The sequence below is a fragment of the Trachypithecus francoisi genome, unplaced genomic scaffold (genome assembly GCF_009764315.1).
Source record: "Trachypithecus francoisi isolate TF-2019V2 unplaced genomic scaffold, Tfra_2.0 Lachesis_group3, whole genome shotgun sequence".
In the NCBI taxonomy this organism is placed as follows: Eukaryota; Metazoa; Chordata; class Mammalia; order Primates; family Cercopithecidae; genus Trachypithecus; species Trachypithecus francoisi.
The window spans coordinates 138,080,450-138,102,596 of record NW_022681468.1 but is presented as its reverse complement, the minus strand read 5'-3'; the positions used below and the strand labels follow the sequence as shown (position 1 = coordinate 138,102,596).

General features: G+C 43.9%; 1 protein-coding gene and 1 long non-coding RNA gene across 4 annotated transcripts in view; one reads left to right on the top strand and one right to left on the bottom strand.

Annotated features, from left to right (window-relative positions):
- Positions 1 to 837: 837 nt before the first annotated feature.
- On the top strand, positions 838 to 5,591 carry LOC117070650. Its single transcript, XR_004431993.1, has 2 exons — positions 838 to 2,257; positions 5,331 to 5,591. It is a non-coding gene; the product is annotated as an uncharacterized LOC117070650 (long non-coding RNA).
- A 353-nt stretch (positions 5,592 to 5,944) lies between these two features.
- LEO1 (LEO1 homolog, Paf1/RNA polymerase II complex component) overlaps positions 5,945 to 22,147 on the bottom strand; it is a 34,352-nt gene continuing 18,149 nt past the window's right edge. The window contains exons 8-12 of one of the 3 annotated variants that reach the window (XM_033190102.1): positions 21,718 to 21,852; positions 20,761 to 20,896; positions 18,744 to 18,930; positions 16,239 to 16,336; positions 5,945 to 6,180 (exon numbers count right to left, since the gene is read on the bottom strand). In XM_033190102.1, coding sequence (XP_033045993.1) covers positions 6,076 to 6,180; positions 16,239 to 16,336; positions 18,744 to 18,930; positions 20,761 to 20,896; positions 21,718 to 21,852 — 661 coding nt within the window. In that variant the 3' untranslated portion in view covers positions 5,945 to 6,075. Of the gene's footprint in view, positions 6,206 to 9,273; positions 10,502 to 16,238; positions 16,337 to 18,743; positions 18,931 to 20,760; positions 20,897 to 21,717; positions 21,853 to 22,147 lie in introns of those variants that run through there. The other 2 variants (XM_033190104.1, XM_033190103.1) reach the window with 2 other exon arrangements.

Sequence of the window (22,147 nt, the reverse complement as noted above, 5' to 3'; positions counted from 1 at the left end):
GGAGTCAAGACCAGGCTAGTCAACATGGCAAAACCCCATCTCTACCAAACTTACGAAAATTAGGCAGGCGTAGTGGCACACGCCTGTAATCACAGCTACTTGGGAGGCTGAGGCACGAGAATTGCTTGAACCCAGGAGGTGGAGGTTGCAGTGAGTCAAGATCATGTCACTGCACTCCAGCCTGGGCGACAGAGCCAGACTCCGTCTCAAAACAACAACAACAACAAAAAAAAAAACACCACGACTCAGTAAGTTTAATGTACCAGGAGTAGTGAATAGCTAGATGCATAATTTGTACAATTTTATAAAGTTTAAGAAAGACATTTGCAATGGAGTTATGCTGACTCTTTTCCCTTGTTTTAATCCCCCAAGCTGTCACAAAGTATTTGATGGTAGCTTTGATTATGATTGTGACTCTCTAACAAAGACATCTGTTAACCAACACCTGCCAGGGCTCCTGGCTGAAATGTGTAGCAACAAGGTAGCAAAATTCTGAACCAAAACAGAAAGAGTGCTTAACAGCATTTGACAACAGTGCTGCTCAAGACCAGCCCAACACTGAATGTCTCTGCACTGTGCAAGAATGTTCATAGAAGGCTATTTTGTCCACGTTTACCCACATTTGTGTCAAATCTTTTTTTTTTTTTTCTTGAGATAAGAGTCTCACTCTGTTGCCCAGGCTGGAGTACAGTGGTACGATCTCGGCTCACTGCAAGCTCCGCTTCCTAGGTTCAAGCAATTCTCCAGCCTCAGCCTCCAGAGCAGCTGGGATTACCAGCGTGCGCCACCACACCCAGCTAATTTTTGTATTTTTAGTAGAGACAGTATTTCACCATGTTGGCCAGGCTGGTCCTGAACTGCTGGCCTCAAGTAATCCACCTTCCTCGGCCTCCCAAAGTGCTGGGATTACAGATGTGAGCCACTACACCCAGCCTAATTTGTGTCAAATCTTGTGTCAAATCTTAAATCATTTGGCAAAGTACACATGAGCACATAGTATTTCATTCAGTTGGAGTTTCTTGGGTGTTTTCTTCAAGATATTTGCAGTTGCTGCCCCCTTCTTAAACTCTGGGTACTGGAATCTTTTTAATTCTCAATATGAGTAGAACTTTCTGAGCCATAAATTAAATGGGAACTTGACCTGCATGGCCACTGTGTATGGCCCAGAGCTGAGCAGACAGCCATAGTCATTTTATTATTTGCATATTGGGGACTGAACAAATGAGTAAATAAATTGAGGATATTTGAAACCAGGCTTTTTGCTTTTGGAGAAGGGGACAGAAGAGACAATTCAGCAAGAGTCTGTATTAAGGGAGGCTGAGCCACCTATACAAGAAATCTTCTCATGCCTTCTAGACCTCATTGAGCCCAGATGATAGATTGGTAAAAGACTGCCATACATATGCCCAATCTTACAGCTTCCTGGGACAGAAAATGCCCAGTTCATTCTGAGAAGCTCAGCCTGTGTGGTTACTTGATGTTCCATGATTAAGTGTTAAAAGGGACTGTCTAGGCCGGGTGTGGTGCCTCACGTCTGTAATCCCAGCACTTTGGGAGGCCGAGACAGGCGGATCATGAGGTCAGGAGATCAAGACTCCGTCTCAAAAAAAAAAAAAAAGAAAGACTGTCTACAGAAAAGGACGTGGATATGTTTCAAATCCCTAGAGACCTGTACTCAGTTCTCTTGCTGATTCTAACCACAGGGTTCAGACAGCAGTGATATTTGCCACAGACACACTAAGCATTATCAGATATGCTGGGTTATTAGGCCGAAGTGGAAGAGCAGTTTGCCCTATAACCTGGAATTATTGCAGAACAGTCTCTTATTCTGGTCCTCACTTAAAACAGGTAGCATCTCTGCCTTACTTGGCAAAAGGTCAAAGTAGCACAATGAAATAAAGTGTACGTTGGCTCCTAAATCCAGAAAGATCCACCAAGCATTATTTTGCACTGGTAGGTGGTTTAAGGTACAGCACCATATCCTTCATTTTGGAGGGGCTATCCAGACATGCTCCAGACCATTAGTCCCCCAGAAACTCCACTGAGGTGGCATGCCCCTAAATTTTGATGGGGATTATCTCCCCCTCTCTGGTTTGCATGCTGAGGGCTGATTACTAAGGCATCTAAAGTACATTTATTTCCTACTCACCAGATCAGACACCATCAGCATAATGTCATCCCTGCAGTGGACCAGTGTGACATGTGGAACATCAAGATGGTCAGGATTTTTGCAGACTCCATATGGCAAAATATATAGGTAAGTCCATGTAGCTGTGAGGCAAGATTGTTGCCTCAGACCAAAGGGTTTCATTGGTCTAGTAAGGGGTACCATTGGTCTAATGAGGGGTGCCATTGGTCTAAAAAGGAAAAGCAAACTGTTTCTGTTTGTCCTTACATATTAATATGAAGGGGAAAAAAGCATTTGCCCAGGCTGGTCTCGAACTCCTGACCTCAGGTGATCCACCCACCTTGGCCTTCCAAAGTGCTCAGATTATAGGTGTGAGCCACCACACCTGGCCGTGCCTACAGCTTTTGAAGGATACATGTCCTCCTCTGCTTAATAATATATTTCTCACAATCCTTGTGACCCAGCCTGGGTGACAGAGTGAGACTGTCTCAAAGAAATATATATGAAATAGCAGCTGCTAATATAGTCATTATTTGATTTGGTGTAAGATAACCAGTCATTTCCAAGATCAATCTGCCAATAGGCCATATAGGTGAGATAAATGAGGGATGTGGCCGGGTGCGGTGACTCATGCCTGTAATCCCAGCACTTTGGGAGGCGGAGGCAGGCAAATCACCTGAGGTCAGGAGTTCTAGAGCAGCTCGACCAACATGGTGAAACCCTATCTGTACTAAAAATATAAAAAAACTAGCCAGGCTTGGTGGCGTGTGTCTGTAATCCCAGCTATTCAGGAAGCTGAGCCAGGAGAATCACTTAAACCTGGGAGGCGGAGGTTGCAGTGGACTGAGATCGCACCACTGCACTCCAGCCTAGGCGATGCAGCAAGACTCTGTCTCAAAAACAAACAAAGAGCGAGACTCTGTCTCATAAATAAATAATATAAATTAATGAATAAATAAATGGGGGATGTAAGAGGTATCATCACCTCTGCTTCTTTCAAGTGTTTGATGGTATCATTCATCTTTGCAATTCCCCCAAGCATGCAGTGTTGTTTTTGGTTTATTATCCTGGTGAGAAAAATAAGTTCCAGGGGCTTCCACTTGGTCCTTTCTACTTTTGAATGGTGTTTCATGGATCAGAAGACAATGTGGGGAATTTCTCAGTTGACAAAATATACCTATTCCAATCATATATTTAAGAACTGGGGAAACCACAAGGTGGGTCAGTAAATCTGGAGGGCATACTGTGAGTTGAACTTGGGCTAAAACTCCATCTATCACCTGACCACTGTCAGTCTCCACTTGGTATTTAGTGTAGTATTTGAGGTTCTAGGAGTGAGCATCAACTGAGCCAGTATCTAGTAATCCTCCAACTCTGGGTATTTCCTTTCCCCAGTTTGTAGTCTACTCTAGTAAAGGAGATAATCTGACTCATCATGATACCAATGGACACCATGGGCTACTACCATCCCCCTTCTCATTGGTGGGGAGCTCAGAACTGCACTCAAACCCAAACCAACCCCTAAACTCCATCTTTGAGGATTTGTTGCCTTGACCACCTAGTCAGGTTCTAGTCAGGGAACAAAACACACCAGTTGTCTGCACAGCTGTACAGACATAATTTAATATTTTAAAGTTGCAATTGGGTTTAAAGTTCTGGACTAGGTTACTGAAAGTATAAAAAGAGGAACTCTAAGGGTTCACAGAGGTAGCAGATGCAAACAACAGCTTCCACCTGTGGAGCTGATAGGGAAAAGGGGGGACTATAAAAACTTAAAACACTTACATAAAGGGCCCCCTGGAGCTTAACTCATACCTGAGGAAAAGCTGCTGCCCAGCTGGTCCTGATGTCTCTCAGGGGGGAAGATGAAGCTGGCTCTGCAAGTGCTGGCAAAACTGCAAACTGGATTCCACAGCTGCAGAAAGGCTCTGCCTCTGCTCAGGTGAAGAAGTGTTGGTGGATCCTCTCAGAAAATGCAGGTCAACAGGAAGCCCCCAGAAAGTTCCATAAGCAAACAGGAAGGAGCAATCCCTTCTTAGTTCTCCAGGCTTCCAGTCTTTCTTTGGCGCCCCCTAACAGGGGGCAGCTGGCAAAGCTCAACTCTGGTTTGTGGACTCCTGGCCCCAGCACCTCCGTGCCAGGTACAGAAGAGTAGGTTTGGAGAAGAGACAAGAGCTTAGCAACTGACACAGGTGTCTACTGGTAACATGTTTAAAACAAACACACAAAATTGTGTTGCCTTGGAGAGAGTGGAGTCAGAATGAAGGCTCTTAAAAACCAGGTAGAGGGGTTTCCATTTGATAAGCCAGGAAATAGCTGGCACTGAAGATTTCTGAGTTAGGAAAGTGACATGATGATGACTTAGGCCTCCCCTCTCTTATGTCACTTTTCTTTCTCTATAACCAGGCTTCAGGGTAAGCCTCCCACAACTGCCACTCCCAGTTTGGACTAATAGCACCAGGAAGAAAGATGAGTAAAAGGAGAGGCTATCAGTAAGGACAAGATTAGTGTATGTAGAAGAGCTCCACAGAGAAGGCAAATATGTGTGTGGTGGATTTCAAACATACCTGCAGATTCTCTGCCATTCTTCCAATCAAGAGGAATCAAATTCCCCTCCCTTTGTATTTTTTGTTTTTTAAGACAGAGTCTCACTCTGTCACCCAGGCTGGAGTGCACTGGCAGGATCTCGGCTCACTGCAACCTCTGCCTCCTGGGTTCAAACAATTCTCCTGCGTCAGCCTCCCAAGTAGCTAGGATTACAGCCATGTGCCACCATGCCCAGCTAATTTTGTATTTTTAGTAGAGAAGGGGTTTCACCGTGTTAGCCAGGATGGTCTCAATATCCTGACCTCAGGTGATGCCTACCTCGGCATCCCAAAGTGCTAGGATTACCGGATAGCCACCGCGCCCAGCCCAGATCCCGTCTTTATTTAAAATTTTGACATTTTGTTCATCATGGATTTTTTTGACATTAATTTTGAATACAATTTTTAAAATTACATTACAACAATATTTGTCATGGTTATCATTGTGGATTGAATAGTGACCCACCCCCCACACCCCACTGAATCCATGTCTACCCACAACTTCAGTATGTGACCTTATTTGGAAATAGAGAATTTTGCACATGTAATTCGTTAAGATGATATCACACCAGATTAGAGTTGGCCCTAAATCCAATGAATGATGTCCTTATGAACAGAGAGAGATCTGGAGATACTGAGACCCGGAACAGAGACACAAGGAAGGTCATGTGAAGACAGAGGCAGAGACTGAAGTCATACTGTCAAAAGCCACAGATTGCCAGGAACTACCAGAAACTGAGAGGCAAGGAAGGATCCCTGCCAAGAATCTTCAGAGGCAGCATGGCCCTCCCACAGCTTGATTTTAGACTCCAAGTCTCCAGAATTGTGAGAGAATCTCAGCCTGGCCAGAAGGCTTCTTTGTGGGGAATGAGAGGTAAGGGGGTTGAGAGAGCAGCAGGAATTCACTGAAACCTAAGACTTTGTGTAAAGCATTAACAAAATCAGTTTGCTTTGGGAAAAGTAGATTTTTTTTTTTCTTTTTTCTTTTTTTTTTTTGAGATACAGTCTTGCTGTATCGCCAGGCTGGAGTGCAGTGGCACGATCTCGGCTAACTGCAACCTCTGCCTCCCAGGTTCAAGCAATTCCCACCTCAGCCTCCCGAGTAGCTGGGACTACAGGCGCATGCCACCATGAGCTTGTGATCCACCCGCCTTGGCCTTCCAAAGTGCTGGGATTACAGGCATGAGCCACCACACATGGCTGGAAAAGTAGATTTCTTGAACACAGAGACTTGCTTTTAAATTGTTTTATTACAATTAAAATTACACAAAAGCAAATCAATTTGTTTCAATCAAAATAACTCATGTTTACATATTTATAACTGTACAATAAAATATATAAAATGTTTTCATATTTCATACTTCAATCATCTTCTTCTTCTTCTTCATCACTGATCACGTACTTCTTATGTTTTTTATTTGCTTTATCATCATCTTCTGCTTTTCTCTTTCCAGAAGGTTCACCCTCCTAAACAGATACAATTTTTACAAATCTACAAGTCAATAAAGAACATTTTTAGGATGGTTTATCAAAAGTAGCTATGAGCTGAATGACCCTCTGACAACTCAAAGTAACTGTTCCTGCAGATTGTGAGGGAGATTGTGAGGTGTTTGCAACTGTGAGCTAATCTCTTATAGGGAAACCTTTGAACACAGAGCAGGATGTGCAGGAAACTGGAGACAGGATGTGCCACAGAAGGGGCGAGGCTCTCCCAAAAGTTCTGCCTGTCTAACCACTGGTCCTGTCGGGATATTTTTACCATGATCAGGTAATTTCTCAAACTTTTTTTCTCTGCCTCCTCAGCATTTCACTTCTTTTCATTATCTAAAATTCAGTATTTTAAAGACTGTTGATTTGGTTTTTTTTGGAACAATTTGTTTCAATGCATTAAAAACATCATAAAGGTTTTTAAGAAAATATTTAATGACATTAAAGGGCATCTATACACAAGTTTCCTCTGTTTAAAATCATTCTGTACAAATGTTCTAACAGAAACAAATAATTTAGGAAGTTATCTAAAAAACATTGTTTACAGATAGAATTTGAACATGTCAGTATCTAAGTATCAAATACTGATTAAAATAAACTGACACTAAATGGGATGGGCCGGGCACAATGGCTCATGCCTGTAATCCTAGCACTTCGGGAGGCCAAAGGGGGTGGATCACCTGAGGTCAGGAGTTTGAGACCAGCCTGGCCAACATGGCAAAACTCCATTTCTACTAAAAATACAAAAATTAGCCAGGTGTGGTGGCACGTGCCTGTAATCCCAGCTACTCAAGAGACTGAGGCAGGAAAATCGCTTAAACCCAGGAGATAATGGCTGCAGCAAGCTGAGATCGCGCCAATATACTCCAGCCTGGGCAACAGAGCAAGCAAGACTCTGTCTCAAAAATAAATAAAAATGGCCGGGCGCGGTGGCTCAAGCCTGTAATCCCAGCACTTTGGGAGGCCGAGACGGGCGGATCACGAGGTCAGGAGATCGAGACCATCCTGGCTAACACGGTGAAACTCCATCTCTACTAAAAAAAATACAAAAATCTAGCCGGGCGAGGTGGCGGGCGCCTGTAGTCCCAGCTACTCGGGAGGCTGAGGCAGGAGAATGGCCTAAACCCGGGAGGCGGAGCTTGCAGTGAGCTGAGATCCGGCCACTGCACTCCAGCCCGGGCGACAGAGCGAGACTCCGTCTCAAAAAAATAAATAAATAAATAAATAAAAATTAAAAATTAAATGGGATGAACAAATGGTTTGAAGGTTGAAGTTAGGGAAAGCCAGACATCTTGCTGCTATGACCACAGGCTGCTAGATGTAGAATGCAACCTGGTATGCCCACTTTTTTCTGATGGTTCTCATGGCTGGCCCTCTGACAGACAAGATAGCATCTCACACTTGTTTTCTGCCTTGTTATCCCGAATACATTCCCACAGACCTGAAAGGCCATAGGAGAATTCAAAGGGGGGACGTTATGAATCCACAGTAAGGGATTTAGAGAAGTCCTCCTCCATTTACTTCCCAGCTGGCAGCAGGGAAATTACCTAAACAGCAACACTGAAAGATAGATCCTGCCCCCAAGAAGGAACAGGAGTCCCTGCTCTCTACTCTACAGGCTACAGCAAACCCAAATACTTCTCTCCCAGCCCCACAGGCAAAGAGCACATTCAATCACACTACTTGTCTTTTAATTTTCAAAGGAAAAATCTTAAACATTTTACATGCAATCACTATTTTTTGGTAACCTTCCAAAAATGAGCCTTGGTGTGTTTGTCTTTTCAGCTCTAAAATCCTTTAATGAGATGAAATTTGAATCACTAAAAGAACTAGCATAGTAATTCTAAAAGACGGTCCAGCCTGTCCTAAAGGTCCCTGGACAGCAGCAGCCAGGAGATGGCCAGGTCTCTCCCAAATAAGTCTCACTGGCACCAGTCCTAATCCATCCTCTGGAGTGAGAAGCTGTGAAATTCTGCTTTAGAACGCCTGCCAAGGACTGGCTGGGCGCGATGGCTCACGCCTGTAATCCCAGCACTTTGGGAGGCTGAGACTGGCGGATCACGAGGTCAGGAGTTTGAAAGCAGCCTGACCAAGATGGTGAAACCCCGTCTGTATGAAAAATACAAAAAATTAGCCAGATGTGGTGGCACATGCCTGTAGTCCCAGCTACTCAGGAGGCTGAGGCAGGAGAATCACTTGAACCTGGGAGGTGGAGGTTGCAGTGGGCAGAAATCATGCCACTGCTCTCCAGCCTGGGCAACAGAGCGAGACTCCGTCTCAAAAAAAAAAAAAAAAAAGTCTGGGTGTGGTGGCTCATGCCTGTAATCCCAGCACTTTGGGGGGCCAAGGCAGGCAGACTACGAGCTCAGGAGTTCAAGACCAGCCCGGCCAACATGGTGAAACCCCATCTCTACTAAAACTACAAAAAAATTAGCCGGGCATGGTAGCAGGCACCTGTAATCCCAGCTACTTGGGAGGCTGAGGCAGAGGAATTGCTTGAACCCGGGAAGCGGAGGTTGCAGTGAGCCAAGACCATGCCGCTGCACTCTAGCCTGTGCGACAGATCAGGACTCCGTCTCAAAAAAAAAAAAAAAAAAAAAAAAAGGCCTGCCAAGGTCTGACTTCTCTGGCAGCTACACATAAGCACAGAAAAACACAACAAAGGGAATGGGCGCAGTGGCTCATGCCTGTAATCCCAGGGCTTTGGGAAGCCAAAGCGGGAGAATCACTTGAGGCCAGGAGTTTGAGTGAGACCAACCAGGGCAACAAGGTAAGACATCTGTCTTCACCAAAAAAATAATAATAATAATAATTGCTACCAAAAAAATGTTTAATAAATAATAAGGCCACGTGTGGTGGCTCGTGCCTATAATCCTAGCACTTTGAGAGGCTGAGGAAGGCAGATTACTTGAGGTCAGGAGTTAGAGACCAGCCTGGCCAACATGGTGAAACCCTGTCTCTACTAAAAAATACAAAAATTAGCTGGGCATGGATTTGGAGGCTGAGGCAGGAGAATTACTTGAACCCAGGAGGCAGAGTTTGCAGTGAGCCAAGATTGCGGTGCTGCACTCCAGCCTGGGCAACAGAGCAAGACTCCATCTCAAACAAGCAAACAAATAAATAAGCAAGCCAGCCAGTCAGCCATCACACAGAGCAAAGGTGTATAGTTTCTCAGACTCCCAGGACTTAGAAAGGTGACAGAATCCTTCAGGATGACTTCATTTCGTGAAATTACACATGTGGGATGCTGCCTTACTGAACATAACTGGAATGGATCCCAGTGTCATATATAAATGCAGTAAATGACAAAAATATGTTTATTAAGTCTAAAAGAAAGCTTGCTAATACAGTCTTGAATGCAGGTCCCTGTAGGTACAGAAACAGTCCACAGTTATGAAGATAAGGCAGGGTTGTCAAAGGGAAATGGAGTCTCAAGAGGGAGAGCTGGAGAAAGAGACACAGAGAGAAGGCTGCCTGGCACCACATTCTAACTAATCCTTCCCAGCAGGTACCTCTTTTGTCTAAGAAAGCCGAAGGTTGGCCTTGATACCTCTCCTTTCCAGTGTCTGCATGTTTCTTTCAGTTTGGGTCTTTCCCTTTTCCCAGACTCCTGGAGAAAAGAGTACCATACCAGCGCACAGTTTCTCCCCTACCTATTTATCTAGATCTTTGAGGTAATTGAGATTTTGTAAAGTTTTAACTACTTAAAAAAATGAGGGAGAATAAAAAGCTCTCCTTTACATTTTTCTTCTTTTTGGTAACTTAGACTCTGTTGGAAAAGGGAAAATAGTATTTCTTGTTCCGCTACTACATATTGTGTTACTTTCAAATCTGTTGTTTATTAGTACTGTAATGCAATATTTTTACAAGACGGGGAGCATAAACTCCATTGATCAGATGAGGAAATAGACTCAGAAATATGAGATGACTGGCCCAAGGCCATACAAGTGGGAAAGGGTAGCACCAGAATCGATGCAGTTCACTGTACTATAGACTGGCCCTTACCCCCATTTCAAGGCATGCTATGATGATAATGGTGTTCTCTGGGCTGTGGACCTGGGGTCTGAAAACTCCCCTTAATATCAGAGGCATACCCAGGCTCCTGATGTTTGGGTGGGCTTTAATGTGCAAAGCACAGAGAGGGACTTAGAACAGGAATGCTCCCATTCCTTCTTCCATTGTAATGCATGACCAGGACTCACACTAGGGTAACATGAAGAGGCAGTGGCAGGGGTTGAGAGGTCCAGGCGGAAGTAAAATCTTTGTTGTCAGGGCAGGAAAGGGAAGAGTGCAGGAAGACCTGAAAGAGAGTATTTGGATAAGGGAGGTAGAGGGTGGTTCCTGTAACAGCTAGGTGGCCATTCCCAAGAGGCATTTTTAAGTCAGGCAGTATAGGTTTGCAACTGACCAGCCTAGAAGAAGGCTATCTGATGGATCACTAAAAACAAAAAACAAAAAAAAACTCATTTCTGAGAATACTAGGAATAGACAGAAGTCCCATGACACTTCTCAATTTTCATTCACAGTTTCTATTTGCCAAGAAAAAAATAGCATCTGCTTAGATGAGGACTCACGTTTGCCAACAGTTCAGCACTATAAATGTATCATTAAGATGTTGCCTCATCTAATTTAAAACAAGTATGTTGCAGAACAATGAAACGAATTTTGGCCAGGCGCAGTGGCTCACGCCTGTAATCCCAGCACTTTGGGAGGCCAAGGCAGGTGGATCGCCTGATGTCAGGAGTTTGAGACCAGCCTGACCAACATGGCAAAACCCCGTCTCTACTAAAAATACAAAAATTAGCTGGGCATGGTGGTGGGTGCCTATAATCCCAACTACTAGGAAGGCTGAGGCAGGAGAATTGCTTGAACCCAGAAGGTGAAGGTTGCAGTGAGCCAAGATGGCACCACTGCAATCCAGCTTGGGCAACAGAATGAGACTTGGTCTCCAAAAAAAAAAAAAACCAACAAACAAATTTTGTCTGGTGCCGAGCACAGTGGCTCATGCCTGTAATCCCAGCACTTCGGGTGGTCGAGGTCGGAGGATCCCTCGAGTTCAGAAGTTTGAGACCAGCTTGGGCAACAAAGTGAGACCCTCTGTGTATAAAAAATAGGCCAGGCGCGGTGGCTCACACCTGTAATCCCAGCACTTTGGGAGACCAAGGCAGGCAGATCACCAGGTCAGGAGGTCGAGACCAGCCTGGCCAACATAGTGAAACCCCATGTCTACTAAAAATACAAAAAAATTAGCCAGGTGTGGTGGTGGGCACCTGTAATCCCAGCTACTCAGGAGGCTGAGGCAGGAGAATCGCTTGAACCCGGGAGGCGGAGGTTGAAGTAAGCCAAGATCGCGCCACTGCACTCCAGCCTGGGCAACAGTGTGAAAATCTGTCTCAAAAATAAATACATTAATTAAATTAAATAAATTTAAAAAGAGGCCGGGCACGGTGGCTCGTGCCTTTAATCCCAGCACTTTGGGAGGCCAAGGCAGGTGAATCACAAGGTCAGGAGTTCGAGACCAACCTGGCCAACACAGTGAAACCCTGTCTCTACTAAAAATACAAAAATTAGCCAGGCGTGGTGGCACACACCTGTAATCCCAGCTACTTGGGAGGCTGAGGCAAAGAGAATCGCTTAAACCTGGGAGGTGGAGGTTGCAGTGAGCCGAGATCGCGCCACTGCAACCCAGCCTGGGCAACAGAGTGAGACCCTGTCTCAAAGGAAAAAAAAAAAAAGAAGAGAAAGGCATGATAACAATGTATTATCAAGAGAGAATATCAATAAAGTGATAGAAATGATTTAAAAAAAAAAAGGATCAAATGGGAATCCTTACACTGAAAGGGTAACTGAAATGAAATGTGACCAGAGGGGCACAATAGTGGATTTGAACTAGGATCAGCAGACTTGATGATGGAACAAAGAGATTATGCAGTGTGAATAACAGAGAAAACAGAATGAAGAAAAATGAATAGAGCCCCAGAGAAATGCAAGACACCACTAAACACACCAACATACACCTAATAGGAACAGCAGGAGAGGAGGGAAAACAGCAGAAAAAATATTAAATGAAACAATGACTGAAAACTTCCCAGGTTGAAAAACATTAACCTACACATCCAAGAAGCTCAATTAATTGCAAGTAGAATAAATGCAAAGAGAACCACATGCAGATACATCACAGTAAAAATGCTGAAAGAAAAATTTCTGAAAACAGCTAGAGAAAAATGATTGGTCACATACAAGGGAATCTCAAGACGATAAAGAGCTGGCTTCTCATCAGAACAACGGAGGGCATTAGGCAGAGGATGGCATATTCAAAGTGCCAAAAGAAATCACCATTAGGAAGCTCATTTTTCAATAATAATAATGGAAGCCAAAAATCTCCTGAAAGAAAATTGCTCTAAAATTGCAAAACCACTGAAAATGTTTCAAGAGGGTAAAATATATTTCAGATAAAGATACCAATGAAGAAAATAGGAATTTCAGCTACATAGCTTTACAAAGGTACCAGTTAGGGTAAAGGATAGAAATAAGAATTTTTTAAAAATTAGTTATAATTTTTAATTGCTAATAATCATGCTGTCTGGTACATTACTGATTTACTCCTAAATGATACTTAAGGGAAGTCCTTACCTCAGAGAGTTTAGGCGTACTTGTCAGAGAACAAACTGAAATGGTCAACAATCTGTTTCCATGTGCCTTTTAAAAATTCCAATTTCATCACACTTTGAAATAGTAATATCTTCATAATATAAATATGCATTTATATACTTTTATATATACTATGTGTAATAAAACTTTATATTAATTTATACACATCATATGATATAAAATTTTAATTTTACAGCAATGCTTAGAGAAAAATGAGGTTCAGAAAAACCAGATATTTAAGATAAAAGATTTCAGTGGTAGAAGCAGGATTCAAACCTAGGTAGTCTTTTAAGACTCCAAAGCCTCTACTCTCTTAGCTCTGCTATGCTACCTTGATCTATAGATACCTGGGAAACAGGTAAGGCCATTATTTCACAGGCACAATCAACATACTCTCAACAAAGCAGTCAGTGATCCTACTAGGAGTTAAATCATATCTTCTCTCCTCTGCTGAAAACCTCCAACGAAAACCTCTCAGAATAAAAAACCAAAAAAAAAAATCAGTCTGTCGCGGTGGCTTATGCCCATAATCCCGGCACTTTGGGAAGCTGAGGCAAGCACATTGCTTGAGTCCAGGAATTCGGGACCAGCCTGGGCAATATGCTGAAACCCTGTGTCTCTACAAAAAATACAAAAACAAAAAAAAGGCTTTACAAATGGTGTGAGGCCTTAGGTGATCTGGCCCCATCATATTTCTGCCCTCTCCGTCACAAGGCTCCAGCTTCGGCCTCTGTGCTTTCTTCACACATGCCAGGCAGGTGCCCACCTCAGGGCCTTTGCACTTCCTAATTCTGCATGCAACACTCTCCAGAGAGCTGAACAGCTCACTGTCACTACCTTCAGATGTTTACTCAAAGATCACCATTCCAGTGAGAGTTTCCCTAACAGTATTTCTAAAAGTACAACATCCCAACTCCCAAGACCCCCCAGAACATTCTCTATATCCCTTTCCTGCATAATTTGTCTCCTTATCACTTTTCACCAACTGCTCTACCATATATAGTATTTTACTTTATAGTATTTCACTTTATATAGTATTTCACTGGTATAATAAAGACTTTAAATTTCTCAGTATCTCCACATCACCCAGTGGGGTGTTAAATACTCACTGGGGTATTAAGAAAAAGAAAAAGAGGCTGGGCGTGGTAGCTCACGCCTGCAATCCCAACACTTTGGGAGGCCGAGGCGGGCGGATCACGAGATCAGGAATTCGAGACCATCCTGTCTAACACGGTGAAACCCCATCTCTACTAAAAATATAAAAAATTAGCCAGGCGTGGTGGCGGGCGCCTGTAGTCCCAGCTACTCGGGAGGCTGAGGCAGAATGGCGTGAACCTGGGAGGCAGAGCTTGCAGTGAGCCGAGGTCACGCCACTGCACTCCAGCCTGGGCGACAGAGCGAGACTCTGTCTTAAAAAGAAAGAAAAAGAGGGCCGGGCGTGGTGGCTCAAGCCTGTAATCCCAGCACTTTGGGAGGCTGTGACGGGCGGATCACAAGGTCAGGAGATCGAGACCATCCTGGCCAACACAGTGAAACCCCGTCTCTACTAAAAATACAAAAAATTAGCCGGGCATGGTGGCGGGCGCCTGTAGTCCCAGCTACTTGGGAGGCTGAGGCAGGAGAATGGCGTGAACCCGGGAGGCGGAGCTTGCAGTGAGCTGAGATCCAGCCACTGTACTCCAGCCTGAGCGACAGAGCCAGACTTCATCTCAAAAAAAAAAAAAAAAAAAGAAAGAAAAAGAAAAATTCTCAGGGCCTATTCTCTTATAATATGAAAAGAGGCCGGGCGCGGTGGCTCAAGCCTGTAATCCCAGCACTTTGGGAGGCCGAGGCGGGCGGATCACGAGGTCAGGAGATCGAGACCCTCCTGGCTAACACGGTGAAACCCCGTCTCTACTAAAAATACAAAAAACTAGCCGGGCGCGGTGGCGGGCGCCTGTAGTCCCAGCTACTCGGAGGCTGAGGCGGGAGAATGGCAGGAACCCGGGAGGCGGAGCTTGCAGTGAGCCGAGATCGCACCACTGCACTCCAGCCTGGGCGACACAGCGAGACTCCGTCTCAAAAAAAAAAAAAAATATGAAAAGAATACTGTTTAAAATAATTTATTATATCAATAATAAATGAAAACTTATTTCAATTTATTACTCAATACAATTTCAAATACTTTCTTTCTTTTTTTTTTTTTTGTTTGAGATGGAGTTTCACTCCTGTTGCCCAGGCTGGAGTGCAATGGTGCGATCTCAGCTCACTGCAACCTCTGCCTCCCGGGTTCAGGCGATTCTCCTGCCTCAGTCTCCTGAGGCTGTGAGTAGCTGGGATTACAGGCATGTGCCACCATGTCCTGCTAATTTGTATTTTTAGTGGAGACAAGGTTTCTCCATGTTGGTCAGGCTAGTCTCGAACTCCCAACCTCAGGTGATCCGCCTGCCTCAGCCTCCCAAAGTGCTGGGATTACAGCCGTGAACCACCGTGCCCGGCCAAATACTATTTCATCTAAATAAAAAGAAAATACGTTTTCCCAACATAAGAATGAATTCTTTTTTTTTTTTTTTTGAGACAGGGTCTCATTCTGTTGCCCAAGCTGGAGTGCAATGGTGCAATCATGTCTCACTGCAGCCTCCACAATCCTCCCATCCCAACAACCCTCCCACCCCAACAGTCCTCCCACCCCAACAATCCTCCCGCCCCAACAGCCCTCGCACCCCAACAGTCCTCCCACCCCAACAGTCCTCCCACCCCAACAATCCTCCCACCTCAAGACTCTGGTAGCTGAGACTACAGGCACACACCACTACCCCCAGCTAATTTTTGTACTTTTTTGGAGAGATGGGGTCTCCCTATGTTGCCCAGTCTAGTCTCAAACTCCTAAGCTCAAGCGATCTGCCTGCCTAGGCCTCCCAAAATACTGGGATTACAGGCATAAGCCACCACCTCTAAACAAGAATGAATTATTTTCCTAATAAAAAAAAATACTGAGAATTTTTACAAAAAGGACATACACCCTCTGGTCTACTACACTGAATGATCCATCACTTTCTCTTGGATGAGCCTTGGTATGTCAGGGACCTGCACCTTTTCTTCCAGGCCTTTCCATCTATCCAGAGTGACCTACCAGAGATAGGACAGTTTGCCCAGCAAGTTTCTGATCACTCTTCAACACCCAGCAAGAAGTCTCATCCTCCATGCAGCCTTCTAAGACCTCTCTAAATACTGGTATCAGACCCTCCTCTGGAGCACTCTGTCTTGTTACTGCATTTATCTCGCTGGATTTCAGTGAAGTGTGTAGACAACTAATTTGTGCCTGCCTGATCTGTAAGCTCTTCATTCAAATCAGTTGGCTCCTGAGTATAGGATAAACCCCTAGAATTGAATAAATTTGGTCTTACCTCATCACTGGTAAGTTTCTTTGCTTTGAGTAATCTTTGAGCCTTATCTTCTTCTGATCCCTCATCACTGTCTGATGAATAGATTCTGGCTCGTTCCTCTGAAAGCAAAAGTATAGATTGTGAGTGACCTTTCTTTTTTCTTTTTCCCTGAGACAGGGTCTTGCTTTGAGGCCCAGGCTGGAGAGAAGTGGCACAATCATGGCTCAATGCAGCCTTGACCTCCTGGGCTCAGGTGATCCTCCTGCCTCAGCCTCCCAAGTAGGTGGGACCACAGGTGTGCACTACCTACCCATGCCCAGCTAATATTTTTTTCCTTTTAGTGGAGATGAGGTCTTGCCATGTTGTACAGGCTGGTCTTGAACTCTTAGAATCAAGCAATCCTCCTTCTTCAGCCTCCTAAAGTGCTAGGATTATAGGCATGAGCCACTGTGCCCAACTGTGTGTGACTTTCAAAGACAGTGACCTATTCATTCTTAAATGTTTTCTTCTCATAAATATCTTTAGTTCTCTCTGTATATTTCCTCCCAGGGGAACCAAATAATTTTAAAGTTTTTGATTTAAAGATAGATATAAATTTTAGATATGTTGAAATGAAGCAGACTTACCCTCTCAAAATACAAAAACCTGACCACTTTTAAAGATCAAAAAGGCTTGTGTGCAAGGTGTCTAAAGAGGCAGATACCCTACTCTTCCGAAGTCAACTATTAAAGCCTGAGACATTCTTCCACCGGTAACAGTTAATTCCAAAATGAGCTTTGAAGGTAAAGCAAGAAAGTGTTTTCCTGGTAAGAAAGTGTTTCCTGTAAAGACCGTTTGTTGCCAGGCAGACCTTTCAAAGAGAGATGCAGAGGGGCACCCATCTGCTCCACCGCCCAAGCCCAGGTGAACCTCTGGGTGGAATAAGAGCTGAGGACTTTAGACCAAGCCCCTCTCCTCAAAACCCAAAGCCTTGCCTTTGTCCCCACTCCTTGTCTATCTGATTACTATATGGATCTGAGCACTACTAGACTCATGTGCTAGATTTTTAATCTCTGGTGACCTGAATGTTACATACTTCTCTCCCTTAAAGCATCCTTGGATTTTTAAAATTTTTATTTAATTTTTGTGTGGTTTATTTCCACACAATTGAATCTTTTTCTATAGGAAATCAGCATTGACAAAAAAGAAAGGGTCTCTGTACTGTGGCCCCCAAATAAATAATAGGTAGGTAATAATTTGGTCACCAGACCAAATGCAGTCACTACAAGAAAAGGAGAAATGAGTTTCATGGGAGAGTCAGAGAAAAATAAATTTGGGTGTTTTAAAAATTTACTTGTTATATGCCAGGCTCTGGGCTAAGTACTTTAAATGTATTATATCATGTAATCCTCAAAATAACCTTATGTTCTAACTACCATTATTAATAGGTTGTTTTTGTCATGATGAGGCAACAGAAGTTAAGGGAGACTATGTAACTCTTCAGAAGTTATACAACTAAAAAGTGGCAAGACTGAGATGAGAGTGGGCAGGGTCAGGAGGCCAGCCAGGTCTTCTTAGTTCGCTTTTCAGCACGTCTTCTTGCTACTGGCTTGGGGGAACCCCTGGGTAAGAACCAGGTGGGACAGATGTCTCAAAGTCAGATGACCTTCGTTTAAGAACTGACCACTTAGCAACTGCGTGCCTTTGGGCAAGTTATTCAGCCTCTCAAAGTCTCAGTTTCTGCAATAAGAACAAGAAAATAAGAGCAACTAGATCATAATGTTGTTATGAGGATCAAATAGGATGCATGTCAAGTGTTGAGCATCTGCCTAAAATTCAGTATGTGTGGAAAAAACGGTAACCATCGGAAATCACTGATACTTGCAAAAGGAGGAAATATACAAAAGAAAATCTAAGAGAAATGTAGAAGAAGAATGAAAGAAAATATCACATAATTTCAGAATACTTTAATTTCTTGATTCCCAATTAGGTAATAAAAAAAAGTTGACAGAAATTCCAATATAATTGATAGATTCTCAAGTCAGAAAGCAGAAGCTCAAGGGATAAAACCCAAAGTGGGAACACCAGCAGTTTCTACCTTTCATGCTCACCTGAATGAACTAAGATCACTCATGACAACCAGTTCTTTAAAAATGTCCTGGCCAGGCACAGTGGCTCACGCCTGTAATCCCAGCACTTTGGGAGGCCAAGGCGGGCAGATCATTTGAGGTCAGGAGTTTGAGACCAGCCTGGCCAATGGTGAAACCCCGTCTCTACTGAAAATACAAAACTTGGCCGGGTGTGGTGGTGCACACCTGTAATCCCAGCTACTCGGGAGGCTGAGGCAGAAAAATCACTTGAACCCGGAAGGCAGAGGATGTAGTGAGCTGAGATCACGCCACCGCACTACAGCCTGAATGACAGAGCGAGACTCTGTCTCAAAAAAAAAAAAAAAGGTCCATTGACTTGGCAGTCAGATTACATCCAATGCCAGGATGAAGTCCAGAATCCCGAAATGATGAAATGTAATTTCCACACATGACTCACCTCGAATGCCCCCTTTATATCGGTTTTTAATGGCAGCCAAGCTGATGGACTCCTCGCCTTCCTCCTCCTCATCATATCGATCAGGTTCCAGGTAACTGGCGCTCAGCCCCCGCTGGTGCTGTTTCTCTCTCATTCGGCGCTGCTGAGATTCCCTACGTATGGAAGCCCTCAAACGTTCTTCTTCTTTCTGTAAAGAAGCAAATAACCTCTTTAACCTAAAAAGGAGCTACTTTCGTGCCCACTTGAACCCACTTTTATCACAACTAGCATGTAATGTCTGGTCAAGATAACAGCTGTCCCGTGTGTGTTCCCCATCACACCTCGGTGGCTCCACATGGACCCTCTGGTTTGGTTTGCAGGAGCGAAGGCAACACAAGGGTAAAGCAGCAGAAGGGAGCCCTGACACTAACTGGCCCAACTGGCATTGGCATAGGTGTGTCCTTGGGAGCCGTGCTGGTGTCCTGTGCTGCCACTTAACCCAGAGAGAAGCGACCCGCCTGAGAAACCCCATCCATGCCCAGCAGACACTTAAACTGACTCCCTGGAGCAGCAGTGGCTATTTCTGTTCATACCTGAACCACAGACACCTGATCTGCCTCAGCTCTACCAAACCCCCATAGTTCCAGATATTCTGGTCCCAGCCCCTCAGCCCCTCAACCCAGACAGCTCCTCACGGCTCCTGATGACAGGCTGGGGAGCGTCCTAAAGCCACAAGGTACAGCTTTCATTTCTTTTGCACTGCCTGGCATTCTGCATCTTGATGTGAAACCAGGCTGGGGGTAGGGTAGGTTTCAGGGATATTCTGGGATTTCTTTGAAAGTCTTCCTCATCCAATTGCTCTGTATTATCATACACAACTCCACATCTATTGCTAGAAATTCTATGAAACAGATTGTTTTAAGTAATATGTGGCTGTACTGAGGTTAGAGTAAAAATCACTGTCAGTAGTACAGGGACTAAGAACAAACTAGCTGACTCCTTGTCTACATTTTCACAGGAGCTGGGGACATGGAGGAGGGTGTAGGGGGATGCTTAAAGTGGTTCAAGAGCTCCTCCAGTAATGCTGAGGCTGGAATCTGCAGGTTCCTCCAGCTCCCTTAGCCTGTACAGAAAAGGTGGGGAAATGGAATAAGCCCAGCTCCAAAGCAAATGCCCCTATATACCACTGGGTTAGGTACTGCTATTAGATCTGGTTTAATCTGTCTCGATGAACAAATACAGGATGGAGGAAAGAGTAAGGGCTCAGAGCCAAACCTTCAGCAGAGCCTGACCATAAGATTAGTAAGAAAGGCCCTGAGGCAACTTGCCTGTCTTAGCCTCACCATGCCCTGCTTCACTAAACAACATAATCACAAAGGCAGGTTGGGCAAAGGCCAAAATCTAGCAGGGATTAGAGAAGATGGAGAGGAGAAATGATGAGTCTGTACCATTGCATCTGGCTTCTCAAATCCAGTGCTGCAGGAAAGGCCAATGGCCAATATGAGGGCATGCTCTATCGATTAGGTACAACGCCCCAAATTAAACTTGTGCCTAATTAACAGTTGGGTCACATTTGAAAATATACCAGGTAGAATGTTACAGACTGACCTTAAAAACTCATAAGCTCGTCTTATTCTTTACCAGAGTCTCCTTTAGGCACTCTCTCATTCAAACTCCTGGTCTAGTCTCTATTTTATACTACTCTCTATTATCTCCACTGACTTCTGACATGGATTCTAAACCACACATGGAAGACTTAATGATCTTTGAACTTATACATGAAAATTCAGATATTTCAATCACTGGTTTGTTGCTGAACTCTCAGGGCCTGGTGAAGAGAGAACTTGAGCCCTGTGTCTGTTTTACTATCATCGCCGCATCACGCATTGTTTGGCGAATGCTGAGGAAATGAAGCCAGCTCCCTATTCATGTCGGTTGGAAGAGGAAAAGGTGGGCCAATAAGAGATGAAGAACAAGCATTTTGGGAAATACTTTCCTAATTAACAAAGAATCCCAGGATAAGGCTTAGCAAACATACCTTAATCATTTCTGTGCGTTGGCATTCAGGATCACGACCAGCCATTGGCAAGATTCTAATCTTCTGTGTCTTTGAACACCTATCTGCAAGCGACAGAGTCATCTTTCTATGTGTGGCACTGTCCGTAGAGTGAGGTCTGCCAGGAAATAAACGAAGAGCGTCTGACTGTTTACCAAATATATTTGTGGGCCAGTGATACCCACGTCACAGAAGAGCCCAGTGACCATTTCCTAGTCACCTGAAAAAACAGGCAGGGACACTCGACTGAATATACCAGGTGGAAGATTGTGAGTTTTCTTCATTCTAGGCTCACTGAGACATTCTTATTCCACAAATGAAAAACAGAAGGTTGGAGTAAAAAAGACTGTATGGCATGATCACCTTCTAGCAATAAATGGATAAGCTCAAGCAACATTAATTAGATACTACAGGTTGGTGCAAAAGTAATTATGGCTTTTGCCATTACTTTTAATTAGTATTAATATATTAATATTGTTAATATAACTATCCTATTTTATAGATTTAGGAAACTGAGGCAAAAAGAGATTGAGAAAGTGGCACAAGGTCACACAAGTGGAAACGGAATTCAAATATGAGCCTAACTGATTCCAAAGCCTGTACGTTTACCTTTACAATTTCAAAAAGCTAAATCATAACCAACATTATTGTGCCCCCTCTAAAGATAAGCATTACCCAAGGCAGTTATAACAGTCACTGGAATTAAATACATTGACATTCTCTTGTAAGTCTGGTTAGCATGACCTGGTTCCCTAAGAAATAGCAACTTCCAGTGTATTTGACAAAATAACTTTTGAACCATCAGAACTATGCACAAGATCTTGGTTCTTGCTGAATCATACCGTGGGGTTACATCAATCAGGTGGCACGCATTACAGAAACATCTATGTTTCACTGCTTTTACCATAAAAAATAATACATAATAATAATAACAGTTACCTGAAGGTGAGTTTCGTTTTAAAGACTGCTTGTCCCTGTAGACCAGTACCTTGTCTTATAAAAAGATGATTGTGGTCGCCCTGCAGTGGGGCTTTGTACACATCAAACACTTCATTGCCTAAATGCAGGGACATGCTGGAAAGAAGAAACATTTCATATACTAAAGTCGTAAAGCTTTCACTCTACCATCTTACTTCACTTAAAGGTGATTCAGGCTGGGCACGGTGGCCCAAACATGTAATCCCAGCACTTTCGGAGACTGAGGCAGGTGTGATCAAAAGGTCAAGAGTTTGAGACCAGGCTGGCCAACATAGTGAAACCCCATCTCTACTAAAAATACAAAAATCAGCTGGGCGTAGTGGCACACACTTGTAGTCTCAGCTCTCAGGAGGCTGAGGCAGGAGAACTGCTTGAACCCAGGAAGTGGAGT